Source organism: Lissotriton helveticus, chromosome 3_2 (assembly GCF_964261635.1).
Source record: "Lissotriton helveticus chromosome 3_2, aLisHel1.1, whole genome shotgun sequence".
NCBI classification, from domain to species: domain Eukaryota; kingdom Metazoa; phylum Chordata; class Amphibia; order Caudata; family Salamandridae; genus Lissotriton; species Lissotriton helveticus.
In genome coordinates this window covers 115,416,680-115,433,124 of record NC_136062.1, presented here as the reverse complement: position 1 = coordinate 115,433,124, position 16,445 = coordinate 115,416,680, and the positions used below count along the sequence as shown (strand labels likewise).

At 51.8% G+C, this 16,445-nt stretch overlaps 1 protein-coding gene across 4 annotated transcripts in view; it reads left to right on the top strand.

Moving 5' to 3' along the window:
- NEDD4 (NEDD4 E3 ubiquitin protein ligase) overlaps positions 1-16,445 on the top strand; it is a 2,078,892-nt gene that overhangs the window by 1,938,846 nt on the left and 123,601 nt on the right. For all 4 annotated transcript variants that reach the window (XM_078684873.1, XM_078684874.1, XM_078684872.1 and 1 more), the window contains one exon: positions 9,166-9,262. In XM_078684873.1, the coding sequence (XP_078540999.1) occupies positions 9,166-9,262 (97 nt within the window). The remainder of the gene's footprint in view (positions 1-9,165; positions 9,263-16,445) is intronic.

Genomic DNA, 16,445 nt, shown 5'->3' with positions numbered 1-16,445 from the left:
GGGCGCGCAAACAACATAGATAAGCATCTGCACATGGGTCAGGACACAGGTGACAGATCCACATTACAGAGGGATGCGCATTGCTCCCATTCAGGCACACATCCCACCCCTGCATCAGTCTCTAAACTGACGTTGCTATGGCCGTTGTTGGGCTGGATATAGTTTAGACAAGCCCCACTCGGGCGTTCGCCCTATATGTTAACAAAGTTTAATTTACTGCCTTATGTTTGGTTTTTTAAGATTGGCCCGAACCTCCTCCACACGACACAGATCCGTGGCTCAATGGCGCACCCCTCCCTACCTAGTTCGACACACTAATCAGACATGACACAGGTACAAGTGGTCACGTTGAACATATCGGGCATGCACACACCTGTACGACGCTATTCTATCTTTTCATACTTGCAACACCGTAAGGCGGAATAGCGATGCTACCATATCTGCGGTAGCGGCCTGATGGAGCGGGATTCCCTGGCTTCGGGGGGGGGGGGAAGGGGGTTCAACTAGGTTTTAAAATATGGACCTAGATAGATCGTTCCCGCCCCTGAACAGAACCCGCTCTGCATCCAACGCGCAGGCCCTCTCTGGTTGGCTGACACACTGGGCTCTACATTATGTGTGGTGGATTTTAAACCCCACTGCCCGCATATATTCTCATAACTCAGCAGTACACAGACTTCACATGCACCTCGATCGGTTGGTGACCTCGCCGGTGCTGCTCCCGCGGATTCAGACTGCAGAGTATCTAGGGCCGACCCACTCCGATCATAATCCCTTGCTGTTGCAGTTGCGCTGGGAGCCTCACCGTCCCCCGGTCCCCATGTGGCGCCTGCAGCCACAGGCCCTGGAAGACTCTGCTTTCAGGGCATCGCTGGGGACATCGATTTTGTAATACATTGAGTTGAACGAGGATACAGCCAGTGACGTGGTCATCGAATGGGAGGCGTTTAAGGTGGCGATCAGGGGCCATTGTATAGGGGAACATACGTAAACAATTGTCTGATTCCCTTACACAGATAAAAACCCAGCTGATATGGTATAAAAATACAGGTGAAGGAGTGGGTCGCGACTTGCGGTGCCTGGAAGCGCTCCGTTCTGAAGACGCAGACTACATGGAGCAACTCCGCTGCCACAATTACACTGCTCACACAACCTGTACCCACACAGCGGTGGATAGGGCGGGCAGGCTATTAGCCTGGTTGATCCGACAAGAACACGCCTGCGCCTCTATAGGTACAAAAGGGGGTGGTGATAGACGGAGCATCTGAACCAATCAAACACTCACACCCAGTCAAAAGATCTGGGTTTGATCCATCACCATTCTTTAGCCCACTCTGCCACTCCAGTTCAGACATGGCTATATGCAAATCAGTCTGACCCTGTGCCTCATGGGAACAGTCCAGCCCGAACTGCCAAGCCATGCCTTCCCTGGACCGGAAACAAGCTTCCGAGGACCGGTTTCTGGCATTCCAGCCGTCTTCAGCCCGGCTTGCTTGAATCCAGTGGCAAAGTGAGCAAGGGACTCACGTCTGAGCATACCCTGCCACACTTATGGCGGCCAAAGCGGTACAAAAGGGGGTGGTGATGGACGGAGCATCTGACCAATCAAACACTCACACCCAGTCAAAAGATCTGGGTTTGATCCATCACCGTTCTTTAGCCCACTCTGCCACCCCAGTTCAGACATGGCTATATGCAAATCAGTGTGACCATGTGCCTCATGGGAACAGTCCAGCCCGAACTGCCAAGCCATGCCTTCCATGGACCGGAAACAAGCTTCCGAGGACTCTCCGCTCTCCCACCGGTCAGTTGCTAACCACGCAACAAGATATACATGAGGCCCTGACGCAGCATTATGCCCGCCTTTACCAGTCCCATTGTCGTTGCACTGAAGGGGATCTTGTCTGATTCCTTGACCCCTTACAGCTACCCACAGTAACAGAGGAGCATCGCGAAATGCTCAATGAGCAGATATCGCAAGAGGAAATTGGCGCGGCCATTCAATCCCTAGCGTCGGGAAGAGCCCCGGGACCAGACGGGTTGCCATCCGAATAATATAAAGCATACCGGGTCTCACTGGTGCAGCGCCTCGATACGGTATTCGCTGCGGCCCTAGAGGCGCAGGGCCTCCCTCCCTCGATGTGCGTGGCGCCTCTGATTTCCTTATTAAAGCCAGGCAGAGATCCGGAGGAGATGGGTTCCTATTGTCTCTTGGCGCTACTCAATGCAGACTATAAAGTCCTCGCAAAGGTACTGGCTCACAGGCTAGCGCAGGAAGTCCCAGGATTGGTCCACACAGACCAAAATGGATTTGTGCCAGTGCGCAGCACTTCCCTCAATCTGCGCCGCTTCTTTCGAGTAGCCACCTATGCAGTACAGGAGTGGCCAAGAGCAGGCTGCCTGGTGTTGGACCTAGAGAAGGAGTTTGACTCCCTGGAGTGGCCTTACTTGTTTGCGGTGCTCGCAAAATTCGACCTAGGCCCAGTGTTCATTCACCTAGTGCTCCTTCTTTACACTGACCCCACTGTGAGAGGCATGGTATGCCCCTACATCTTGGATTCCCTCCTCGTACAGAGAGGCCCTTGCCAGGGGTGCCCCCTGTCCCCGCTCCTGTTTGCGCTCTCAATGGAGCCATTGGCGGATGCATTGCGCACCCAACTGGCGGATGGGGTGCCCCTAGGGGATGCTACCCATCACGTGTCGCTCTATGTGGACGACCTCCTCATTTACTTAAGGGACATTGATTGCGTTCCAGCACAGCTAAATCGGCTGCTGGAGGACCTTGCTGCACTTTCCGGGATGAAAGTAAACGTAGGTAAATCTTGTCTCTACCCCTTCAAAGAGGGGCACCCTGGTGCGCTGGACGCCCAATACATTTCGTTATCTGGGACTACAAATTTACTGCCAAGCGCAAGATTTATACGATAGGAACCTCAGTAAAGCAGTGACATCCATAAAATCACAGATGCGCTTTTGGAGCACATTGCTATTAGCCGTGACAGGCAGGATAGCACTCGCCAAAATGGTGGTCCTCCCGTGGCTCCTATACTATTTTACTAACTTTTTCACTGCCTTTGAGAGACATCTCAGAGATTTTATCTGGGGTAATGATAGACACAGGGTGGCACTGAAAAAGCTGTACCTACCCAAAGACCAGGGCGGACTGGCAGCCCCCTGCCTCGAACATTGCTACCTAGCTTTTCAGTTGCAGTGGATAGCTTGGTGGCTCTCCAATCGCAACTGTGCAGATACAGCAACTACACAGCCGCCTTGCCCCCTGGAACACATAGTTCAATTGTTTCTCCCTGAGGCAGAGCCCCTACTACTTGTGGTAGCCTACAGGTGTTTCCGCAGAAGCTTGTTTCTGACACGCAGCATTACCCCCTACGCACCAGTGCTACCCAGGCCCGGCTCCAGGAATTTTTATTTGGGTGGGCCAACTGCGCATTCGGGTGGGCCACTGCGGGCCCAATTTGTCGCTTCTGGAGGTAGCCTACAAGCCCTGATTACATCATATGTACTTGCAAACAGGCAGCATGATACAACGGATTGCTGCTGTGTGTACACAGAGCATGTGGAGAGTAATTTGAAAGTAAGACCAAGGTTTGGACCTAACTGCAACCCTCGAATTCCAGTAGGTCAGGCTTCAACACAAGTACTTGAATGCTAAGCATATTATAAAGCGTTCAAGATTAAGGAAGTCCCTATTACTAAACGAAAGCCTTGACACCAGTGCCCCTCATCGCTCCAAAGCACCTCCCCCTCATGACCTCCTCCTCGGATTCCCTCATTGCCATCCTCCAACACTGCCCTTGATCTCTCCGTAGCGTCTTCCCCTCATGACCTCCTCCTCAGACTCCCTCCCTACCACCCTCCACCAGTGCCCCTCACCGCTCCATAGCCCCTCCTCCTCAGACTCCCTCCCTACCACCCTCCCCCAGTGCCCCTCATCTCTCCGTAGCTCCTCCCCATGAAATCCCCTCATACTCCCACCCTACCACCCTCCACCAGTGCCCCTCATCTCTCTGTAGCTCCTCCCCATGACCTCCCCCTCATACTCCCTCCCTACCACCCTCCACCAGTGCCCCTCATCTCTCCAGAGCTCCTCCCCATGACCTCCCCCTCATACTCCCTCCCTACCACCCTCCACCAGGGCACCTCATCGCTCCAAAGCCCCTCCCCCACATGACCTCCTCCTCGCATTTCCTCACTGCCACCCTCCACCAGTGCCCCTCATAGCTCCATAGCCCCTCCCCCATGACCTGTTCAGACTCCGTCACAAACAACCTCCACCAGTCCACACATCTCTCCGTAGCTCCACCCCATGACCTCCTCCTCAGATTCCCTCATTGCCACCCTCCACACAGTGCCTAATTTGAGCAGGGGCTTTCCGGTGCTCAGCACCGGCACCTAATCCTCAGCACCGGTGCTTATAGCACCAAATAAGAACCTACTCATTTGGAAGACAGGCAATTTTCCCCATAATCACAGGATTTTGAGCCAAGCCAAGACTCGAACCCAGTTTCCCAGCTCCGAAATCGGCAGCTCTAGCCACTAGGCCCAGTCCTCTCCAGAATGATAAGTGATGGGGCTCTCGTCAGGAGGCAGTTTGCACCAGCCTATTTCTCCTGTTAGCACTGCCTCCTGAGGAGAGCCCCGGCACTTTTTATTTTACAAATTAACCACTGCCTCCACAAGTGCACCTAAGCGCTCCATAGCCCCTCCCCCCATGATGTCCCCCTCCGATTCTCTCATAGCCACCCTCCAGCAGTGCCCATCATCTCTTCGTAACCCCTCTCTCATATGCATTTTATTTGTTGTCTAGAGCTACGGGTAGTGTAGGGTGTCACAGTACTTTACATCACGCTCACATTATGCTGAGACAATGAATCATATGTAAATCAGCCTATAGGGAATGTCACATAAGCTAATGAGGATTACCAGGTGTAGGAATCACATGTCATCCATACTGCTGGGCAATATGTTTTAAGAGGGTTAGGTCTGGAGAAGCACAAACCCAGGATTTAAAGCATACCCCAGTGGTTGGGGGTTGGCTTTACTGATTACAATGAATAATGCCCAAACAAACTCTTTATTGCAACATTAGAATTATCAAAGACTGGGAAAATGTGAACTAACTAGCAAAACAAAAAAATCTAATCATACCATTCTGGTTTGAATGCAGGTGTTTGATGACAGTCCATAGGTCACTGTCCTATGTTAGGATTGTAACTTCTGAACTGCAAGTAATCAAAGGATCTCCGTGACAAAGGCAGTAACCCACTGAGCTATCCACGTTAACTACAGTTTTTCTGCATTTAAAAACTACAAACAGACAAAAGATTGCTGTCCAGCAGGATCATTAATCCCCAGAGTTATCTGGACATTTTAATAGTTGTCGTGCCTTCTTGGCAGAACAAGTCATGAGAAGGATACTAACGATTTAAACAAACTATTTAAATAAAATATACACAGCACACAAAGTATATCTTGCTCACAGAGGGAAAAAAAATGCAATAGCCACACATTCTCTTACCTGCTCCTTACAAACTCTGTCAGAGTCCGATCTGATAAGGAGTTCAAGGGGTCAGGAAAATGAACCCGCATAAACAAACTCCTCTTCACCAGCGCTGAAAAGAATGAAATATCCACTCAGCAGGACTGTACACAAATCCAGTGCCAACAAAAGGATTTCTCACCTTTGCATTGCCCCTATTGTACGTGCACGAGTGGGCGGGGACACAGCCCACCTTTCTAATAGGAGGTGCAGATAAGTGGTTGGGGGAGCGAGCCCATGCCCAATCAGGCACCTCCTCAAGAAAGAAAGAAAATAACGTTCAGAGAACGTTTTAAAATGCAGTGGCCACTTTCTGTTGGCCTTGCTGATGTCACTGCCAGGGCCAAGGTTCATGTTTGGGTGGGCCAGGCTCATGTTTGGGTGGGCCTGGCCCACCCGGCCCACCCTCTAGAACCGGGCCTGGTGCTACCCCTAGAGGGCACCCCCAGCGGACACTCTTTACTGACGGCACCCATACTTCGTGAATGGCATGACAACGGCATCCGCAAAGTGGGGGACCAATACCATGACGGGACACTCACACCCTATGCAACCCTGGTGGAAGAGGAAAGGCTACTGCCTGGGCAGTTCCTTACTCACTGTGCACTGGTGGCCTCACTCACCACAAAATGGGGAGATATCACAACAGAACTGTGAACGCACCTCACCATATAATATCTACATATTATGGGACTTGGCAGGCATTTGACGCGCTGGTTTGCGGCCTCAGTCCGAACTCACGCAGCACTCCGCCTCGCCCCTCTACGCCTCAAGTGGGAAGAGGACCTGAATAGCCAACTCACAGATAGGGAATGGGCTGGAGTGCTTAAGAGCCCCACAAGCATCCCTAGGAACATGCGCTTCTGTCAGATACAGCTTTACATTATCCACAGTGTGTGCCTCACGCCTGCGAAAATCAATCCATACTTTAACCGCGGAGATGCAGCGTGCCTGCGGTGCGAAGATGTAGGGGCCGATCTACTACACATGTTTTGAGCCTGCCCCAGGGTGGGTGAATAATGGAGGGATGTAGCCAGTCTGCTACACGAAAGTACTGACAGGGAGCTGCCCTTCACTTGACCCACATATTTACTACACAAATTCCGCAGAACCCCTAGTACGAAGGTTACATCTAGATTTATAGATCTGAGGCGGATAGTGGCCAAGCGACTGATTAGTAAAAGATGGAAAGCACCAGACCCCCCACACACACAAGCTTGGTGCTATTCTATGCTTGCGTGGGCCAAAGTGGAGAGCTTTGCTATTAAGCGCGAGGAGATGCTGGGTCTACGTTTAGGTCCCTATTGCCATACACTGGGATACAATCTACCTCGCACTACAACACAGCCTGGGCACGCTGACCGCGGACATCTCTGACACGCCAGCCTTGGGCAGTGCTTAGCACCGTGAGCAACAGCAGGGTGTGCGCCACATCAATCTTCTACCGATGGGCACACACTACCTGTGGAACTCAGACTGCACACACTCTAGGTTTGGGGTAACAGTCGATCGCTGTTGAGCATGTGAGCTATGAACCATGCAGTGTACATATACACAAAGAGGGGGGCCACGGGCTAAATGTTAACTGTTTGCTGTTTACACTGTGCACTCCTCCTTTTTATTTCTTTTACCCCTTTTCTTTTTCGCATGCACAGTTCCTAGTTTCTGTCGTTAACAATGAATCTGTTATTGGTACTCATTTGCAGCTGAGCACCAGTGCTCCCACTGGTTTCATGGGACTGTCCCATGGCACTGCAAGTATGTGCGGCAACAGACACTCGCCAGCATCTATGACCTGGAAGGCACCCAATATGTGCACAATGATGAGATCTTTCTGCCTTCCTATTCTCCTAATTTTCCTGTCTCTCACTCCTCACCTGCCCTCTAGTACGGGCCGCAAATATATCTATCAGTCACATGCCTGACCGCTTTGTGCATAACTCCAAATGTGAGCTGTAACAATACTATATGATATTACTGAACCTTGTATGTTGACTGTGGCGCCCAACACGGCTCACTATTTCGTATCACCTAAGTTGTACTAATGTCAAAATTCAATAAAAAAGTTTCGCGAAAAAAAAGAAAGTATGCACATACCTAGACCAAAGTGTATATCTGGAAGGTTTTGGAGAGCCCCTTCAAACTTAAGTTCTCATTGAAGTACCCAACATCCTTCCTCCAGAAGCATTTAGTCAATAAGAGCAATTTTACACTCCTGCTGGGCGAAGGCCTTCCCTCCTCCTAAGATGGTTATGGCAGTGAGCCAAGCAATGAACTAATTTTTGTTCTAAAGAATGGCTATAGCTTGGTGGTTCCAGAGGCTTTTAAAGTTATAAGCATCCTGTCTTAGGATGTTACGCCCATGCCATGCTCTGAACCTACTAATGGGTTGCCTTTGCGCCTGCCTTGTTTGGATCTCTGGGTCACCACGATTCTTCAGAACACATTTGGGGGGCACACTGCAGGGACCTGTCTGTCAGTGTATTGTGAAACCAGATTAGACCTGTCCCAGCACAAGAACATGATGGAGCGTATGACCATGTTTTTTTTCACTGAGAGAAATTCTTCCTGGTACGGTCTAGGATGAATAGTTCCACTCAGACAGGGTCACAGCCCACTTTTACATCAGGGAACGAGACATCATGCAATCTTTTTGGTACATATTGAGCTAAATCAGTACTTTAACCCCAAAAGTGCCTAGACACAAATTTTGACTTTCTTCGCTTCATGGAGTTAGACGGTTTTGACGAGACCTAGGAAACTCTGTTATTGTCATGATGCTTGCACGTAGAGACATCACATTGAATTGGTGTAATTCATTGACGACAGACTCAGACGGCTGGAGGGAGCGGACTGGATTAGTGCATGGACATTGAAATCTTAACTTATGAGGGACGAGAATGTACCAGAAAATAGGGAAAAACCATAAGTATTCAGAAAACTGTTATATGATGAACTCGTGTCTGGATTTTTTTGCCGTATACCACATGGGGTTGTTTACAGTTTAAGTGTAAATCTCTGCTCCTCGTACTGTCTTTAGAATTGAATATGCTTATAAATGCAATAAATATTGTGCTAAAACATACACTCATAAACAAAATTGAGGGGACCAGTGGGGACGTGCACATAATCACCAATAGGGCTGTGCTGTGTATGGCATACACATTGACGTGCTGAGCCTGCATATGAAAGGTGTGTATTAAAGAAATACAGAAGCAGTTTCTGCTCCAGTCATCATTACACGACTGGCATTCCCACAAACTCTTAATGGGAAAGTATATACGAACTATGAGTAGCAGTTAACATAAAGGTAACTTTATCCTTCACAAAACAGTAATTTTAGGGAATTCACTTTCTGTCCCTGTCAGAAAAATGATCTGATATGTAGAAAATATTTGCACATTTTAACAAATCGAGATGAGAGAGAGAAATGCATAGTTAACTATAATTCAGTAGGATGACAATGTCAGTGTTTGTGGGAGGCAGAAATTGTGAGAAAGTTCCACATTTAAGTAAGTCACTATCATCTCCAAACCCAAACAGAAGCTCTGCCTCTTTTATGCAATAAAGCTTTGAGTGGATGTTTAATATGTGATTTTCCCGTGCAGGCTGTTCTGTTGATGGACTCTGAGAAAAGGATCCGATTGCTACAGTTTGTAACTGGCACATCCCGTGTACCCATGAATGGGTTTGCTGAGCTGTATGGTTAGTATTTCTTATGATAGTCGCCTAGATCGTTTAGCACAATTAAAAGCTTGTGATTTGTCGCTGTCTGACCAAGCATTTTTGTTTTTTCTATTTCATCCACATCTGTATATTGTTTTGAGCACTGGGTTTTCCATTAAACCTAGGAACAGAATGTATCTATAGCATAAGTGTTTCAGTCGTGCTCATTCTTAATCCTTGAGCATAACAGTAAATAGGCTTCAGCTTCTATATTTAAGAATCTACGCTGCATAGAATTTCTTTTAAGAATATTGTACTGCATTGCTTCAAACTAATAAAAAGCCCATAAATTAATGGGCAAGACGATGTTATAATAAAGATTATGGTGAAATATTAGTGTTCTATAGGTGCAAAACTGCATTAAGATTGTATTTCAGCTGATATTCCTTGGAATGCTAGTAATACTAAAAATCATAAATACACAATATCTATAGCATGTCTTATTAAAAGCAAATCTATGTGTATTTTGTGATCTTAAAGCATAGCAATATATATTATCTGAAAGAGACACGTTAGTGATAGATTCCTTACCTTAGAATATCCCCAGGCGTCAGACTGGATCCGGAAATTTTTACGTAGCAGTACCCTTGCGCGTCGGTAGGCGTCGTCTGCGGCTCCGCATCCATCGTCGGCGTCGTGGGCGCCGTGATGACGTCGTCGGAGTACTTAGACGCCGCCTCCACGTGCAGACGTCAGTTCTTCTTTTTTCCGCGCCAGCAGCGCAGATCCGGAAAAAGTGGTACCTTAGTCACTTTTTGACTAAACTTTTTTGATCTTTTGATCATCCTTTTTCGAAGTCTTCGACTCCGAACGGTGCCGGTAGGGATGCCAGGTTTTAAGCCCTGTGAGGATTGCGACCGGCTGATGTCGGTCACCGACCCTCACCGTCGGTGTCTCCACTGCCTCGGCGTCGATCACGACGACAAGACCTGTTCCGACTGTCGGGCCCTGACTTCGAAGGCTAGAAGGGAACGGTCCGTAAGTGGCTCGAACTCCGACAGTCGGCCCCGCGCCGTGAGAGGTCCCGGTCCGGACGGAGGTCGAGGGACCAGTCGCGGGAGCGGAGCCATCGTAGCTCCGGGAGTCGACATCACTCCTCTGGGTCGAAGTCGTCGGGTAAGCACAAGAAGTTGAAGAGACGTCATCGCTCTTCCGACGCCCCCCGACGCTCGCTCGACGCGGCCAGGGGTTCGGGTGACACCGCCCACGCTGCTCCGTCTGAGTCGCAGGCGCCGCGTCCGGCTCTACACCATCCGGTCCCTGGGCCTAACGTGACGCCGGAGGAGATCGAGCGGTTCCTCATGGCCATGAGGTCCCTCTCTCCTCCGACGGGCTCCACGACGCCTTCGGGCCCAGTGGTCCCGTCTGGGGGTCCTAGCGGGTCTGGGGCTTCGGCCCCGACGCCGCCAGCGCCTTCGGGCCCGGCGCCTTCGGGCCCTGCTTGATCCGGTTCCGGATCCGGGTCGTCGCCGGTGGACTTGACTACCTCCCCGGCGCCGACCCCTCAGGTGTCACCCCCGGTGCCGTCCTCGGGCGTCCCCGATACCTCCCTCGACCCGGTTCCGGAGCCGGAGCGGCGCCGCTTCAGACGCCGTTCGGAGAGTTCACTTTCCATGAACCGGCCCCATCATTTGCTAACCCTGAGTACCAGGAGATGGGTGACGAGGAGGATTGGGAGGGGTCTGAGACGTGAATGTCAGTCCCAGGAGGACTGGACAGGTGAACTTGGGGATGCCAGTGGTCTGGACACTTCGCCGGACACTGGCTTTGTCTCACCTCCTACCGTGGCTACGGAGGAGGGGGCAACCTACAGTGTGGTGTTGATGAGGGCGGCCAAGGCCTTGGGCCTTGAGCTCCCCGTCGCGGCCGTGAGGTCTAACCTCCTCACTGAGGTCCTTAAACCGCAGTCAAGCTCGGCCGAGCCTCTGCTGCCGTTTAACGAGGCCTTGACCGACGTTCTTTTGGGCACTTGGTCCAAGCCTGCTACAGGTTCGCCTGTAGATAGGAACGTGGCCAGACGCCACCGCCCGGCACCGGGCGACCCTTGTTTCCTGTCCACCCACCCCACCCCTGAGAGCCTGGTGATCCAGGCCTCCAATTCCCAGACCGCATTCCCGTCAGCGCCGCCTGACAGGGAATCCAAGAGGTACGAGCAATACGGCAAGAAGGTATTCTCTTCCCTGAGTCTGGGACTGCGGTCTTCCAACACTGCATGCCTCTTGGGCCATTACACCCACTCTCTGTGGGATACGGTCGCGGACGTGCTGCCAGAATGCCCGTTGGAGGTACGGGCTAAACTCGGCCAAGCCCTTGTGGAAGGCCTAGATGCGGCACGTTATTCGATCCGGTGTGGACTGGATACCACCGACTCTCTGGGCAGAGCGATGGCAACGACGGTGGCGATTCGTCGCCACGCCTGGTTGAGGTCCGCCAACTTCTCGGCTGATGTCCAGAATACACTCATGGACATGCCGTTTGATGGCCGTCGCCTTTTTGGCGACAAGGCAGACTATGCGCTTGAGGGCTTTAAGTACTCCAGGGCTACGGCCAAGTCCTTGGGCCTCTCGGCCCCACGCCAGCAATCGGCTGCCTTTCACTCCTTTCGTGGCCACGGAAGGGGTGTACCCACACGTGCTGCCAGCCACGATCCGCTGGGTAATATCCAACGCGGTGGCGGCCGTGGAAACCGCCGTGGCGGTGGTCAGGGACAACGGCGAGGTCAGTCCACACCTTCCCCCGCAGCATCCGCCTCGAAACCCTCCTAGTCTGTGCTTTCAGGCCCATGTGATGCCAGTGGGGGGCAGGGTTAGCCATCACCTCCTCCACTGGCGCACTGTCACGTCGGACAGGTGGGTGCTGCAAATCGTCCGAAGGGGCTACTCCCTCCCCTTCGAGACGACCCCTCCAGCCATGCCACCGCAATACCACCGAGTATCGGGGGATCATTTGCGACTTCTGCAGGAGGAAGTTATGGCCCTCTTGGCCAAGGGGGCCATCGAGCGCGTTCCTGGGCCAGAAGTAGGGTGTGGTTGTTACTCCCACTACTTTCTGGTACCCAAGAAGGGCAAAGGGGGCCTACGCCCTATCTTGGACCTAAGGAACGTCAACGGCAGGAGAAGTTCAAAATGCTGACACTGGCTCAGGTCTTAGCTGCCGTGGACCCAGGAGACTGGATGGTAGCGTTGGACTTGCAGGACGCTTATTTCCACATCCCCGTCCTGCCGGCCCACCGGCGCTACCTGCGGTTCACGGTTGGCCACGAGCACTTTCAGTTTACCGTGCTCCCCTTCGGCCTTCCCAGCGCCCCACGGGTGTTCACAAAGGTGATGGCGGTGGTCGCAGCTCATCTGCGCAGGTTAGGGGTTTCAGTCTTCCCCTACCTCGACGACTGGTTGTTTGAAGGCGGGCTCGCCCAAACAGTCGTCAGCCACCTCCAGTCAACGGCAGACCTCCTGCACCAGCTAGGGTTCTCCCTCAATGTGCCGAAGTCACACCTGTACCCCTCTCAGAAGCTCCTCTTCATCGGAGCGGTTCTGGACTCAGCGCAGTTTCAGGTTTATCCTCCCGAACAGCGGGTCCGGGATATTCAGGCTCTAATTCCACTCTTTCAGCCTTTATCCCAGGTCTCGGTCAGGTTGACGCTGCGGCTTCTGGGGCTGATGGCCTCCTGCATCCTACTGGTGCATCACGCCAGGTGGCGGATGAGGGCTCTGCAGTGGGACCTGAAGTTTGTGGGCCCAGCATCAGGGCAACCTGTCTGACCACGTCCTGATCTCGGAGGGCACTGCGAAACAACTGCAGTGGTGGCTCACGGACCGCGATTGGGTCAGCGGCAGATCCCTCTCCCTTCCCCAACCGGAGCACGTAGTCGTGACGGATGCATCCCTCCAGGGCTGGGGAGGCCACATGGGAGAGGCGGAGATCAGAGGCCTCTGGTCTCCGGCGGAGGCCCGGCTCCACATCAACCTTTTGGAGTTGCGGGCGATTCGTCTAGCACTGAAAGCATTCCTCCCCTCTGTCCGGGGGAGTGTAGTGCAGGTGTTCACGGACAACAGCACCGCCATGTGGTACTGCAACAAACAGGGCGGGGTGGGGTCGAGGTCCCTTTGCCAGGAGGCTCTGCGCCTCTGGCAGTGGCTGGAACGCCAGGGCGTGACCCTGGTGGCTCAACACCTGGCAGGTTCTCTGAACGCCAGGGCGGACGAGCTCAGCCGTCTGTGCATGATGGATCACGAATGGCGTCTGAACTCGGACGTGGCGCAAGGCCTCTTTCAGTGATGGGGAGAGCCTTGGTTAGATCTATTCGCCACCGAAGAGAACGCGCAATGTCATCAGTTCTGCGCGTTGGAATTTCCAAGGCGGCACTCGCTCGGAGACGCTTTTCGTCGCGAGTGGAGTTGCGGTCTATTGTACGCCTTTCCGCCTATACCACTTCTGCCCAGAGTGCTGAAGAAGATCAAGCGCGACCGGGCACAAGTCATCCTTGTGGCTCCGGACTGGGCACGAAGGTACTGGTATCCCGAGCTACTCAGTATGTCAGTCGATCCCCCGGTTCGTCTGCCTCTTCAGGAGGACCTTCTGTCGCAGCAGCAGGGGACGGTCCTCCACCCGAACCTATCCAGTCGCCACCTCCATGCTTGGAGATTGAGCGGCGACAGTTGAGGCTATTTTACTTGCCTCCTGAAGTCTGTAACGTCATTCTGGCAGCCAGGCGTCCCTCCACAAAGTCGGTATACGCCTGCAGGTGGAACAGATTTGTGGCATGGTGCACAGCAAAGGCTGTGGATCCTCTTGCTGCCCCTCTCTCTGAGGTTCTTCTCTTCCTTCTTTCTCTTGCCCAGCAGGGCTCTGCTCTGGGCACTATCAAGGGCTACCTTTCTGCCCTTTCAGCCTTTCTAAGGCTGTCTGATCAACCTTATTTGTTCAAGTCCTCTATTGTAAATCGTTTTCTAAAGGGCATCACACACACGTTTCCTCCTGTTCCGTTTGTGATGCCTCAGTGGGACTTGAACCTTGTTCTTACGTTTCTGATGTGCACTCCCTTTGAGCCACTTCACAACTGTCCTCTCCGCCTTCTTACTCTGAAGACTGCTTTCCTGGTTGCCATCACCTCTGCCAGGAGAGTGAGTGAGCTCCAGGCCCTTTCTTGTACTCCTCCTTTCCTTTCTGTCCACCCGGACAAGGTTGTGTTGCGTACTAAGCCATCTTTCCTGCCCAAGGTTGTCACAGCCTTCCACATCGGGCAGTCTATCACTATGCCAAACTTCTTCCCGCCACCGCATCCCTCTAAAGAGGAAGAGCGGCTCCACCGTCTGGACCCAAAACGTGCGCTCTCATTCTATTTGGATCGCACACGCCAGTTCCGGGTGGATGACCAACTCTTTGTTGGTTACGTGGGCGCTAAGAAAGGGAAAGCGGTGCACAAGAGGACCATCTCCTGGTGGATCATCTTGTGTATCCAGGCATGTTACTCCTTGGCTAAGAAGGAGCCCCCTGTTGGATTGCGGGCTCATTCCACCCGAGCCACGCGGACTACAACTGCCCTGGGCCAAGGAGTGCCCTTACAAGACATCTGTCAGGCAGCTACGTGGGCCTTGCTGCACACGTTTGCAAGACACTACTGCCTGGACAGCCAAGTCCGGAGGGATGGCTTCTTTGGCCGTTCTATCCTACAGGACTTTCTGGTGTGATTATTGGTTCGCAGACCCACCACCGGGGTTGGTATTGCTGGGGTTTCTATTCTAAGGTAAGGAATATATCACTAACGTGTCTCTTTCAGATGCACAAGTTACTACTTGTGTAACGATATATCTGTAAGAGACATTAGTTAGTGATAGATTCCTTACCGACCCACCCATCCTCCCCGTTCTGTGAACCGATATCTAGGGTTAGGGTTTTCCCCTTCAGGGCCCTAGTTTCAATGGCACCAGTGTTGGTTTTTAACATGGCTCAGCGCTTCTGGCGCGGAAAAGCTGTGTCTAAGAACTGACGTCAGCACGCGGAGGCGGCGTCTAAGTACTCCGACGACGTCATCACGGCGCCGACGACGGACGCGGAGCCGCAGACGACGCCTACCGACGCGCAAGGGTACTGCTATACAAAAATTTCCGGATCCAGTCTGACGCCTGGGGATATTCTAAGGTAAGGAATCTATCACTAACTAATGTCTCTTAGAGATATATCGTTACACAAGTAGTAACTTGTGCTTTAATGGAATATTTCATAAACTCAATCCTTGTGCGACATGTATAATTTGGGAAGAGTTTAGCAGTATATTACCGTATAACAACGTTTACTAAATTGTGGGTTGCAATCTGAATTTTGGTGTATCACGAAAGCCCATGTCTATATTTTATATTTAAAATGGTTAGCCTTATATGATAGAGACTTTTAGCCGCTGAATCCTTACCTTAGAATAATCCCCAGGCGTCAGACTGGATCTTGAAAGTTTTGATGAGCAGTACTGCTGCGCGTCAGTAGGCATAGTCGTTCCGCTCGGTGTGGCATTGTCCTCGCTGTAAGGGATGTGTGTGGTGTCTATATAGGTGCCACCCCAGCACATTGATGTCTGTTCTTTTCTTTCTGCACCAGTTAGCGCAGATTCAGATAGAGCTACCGCCAGTCGCTTTTTGACTGACCTTGTAGATTCCTTACCTTAGAGTTTCCACCAGATGTAAGGCTGATTCCAGAAATTTTTAGCAGTATCCCTACGCATCGTTAGGTGTTGTCGGTTGGCACCACATCTGTCGTCAACATTGGGTGCACCGGAAATAATGTTGCGGGACGTACATAGACGCCGCCCAGGCACGCTGATGTCAATTCTTTGTTTTTCCACACCAGCCTAACTGCAGATCCTTAGAGAGCTTCCCCTTAGCCATTTTTTGGCTATCCTTTTTTCGACTTTTATTGATGTTTTTCTCTGAGTCTTGGACTGCTGGTGGCATTGAGTTGCCCCAACGTAGGACTGGATTCAAGCCCTGCAGATCATGTCAACGGATGATTTCTGTGTTGGATCCGCCCCTCGTGCCTCTGGTGCTTGGAGCGTGACCATGACCTGAAGTCACTCCGAGTGCCAGGCCATGAATCTGAAAGCTTTGTGGGAGCAGTCCCGAAAGCTGTTGGAGGCCCGGCGCTCAGCTCTGTGCCGCTCTCATTCTCAATT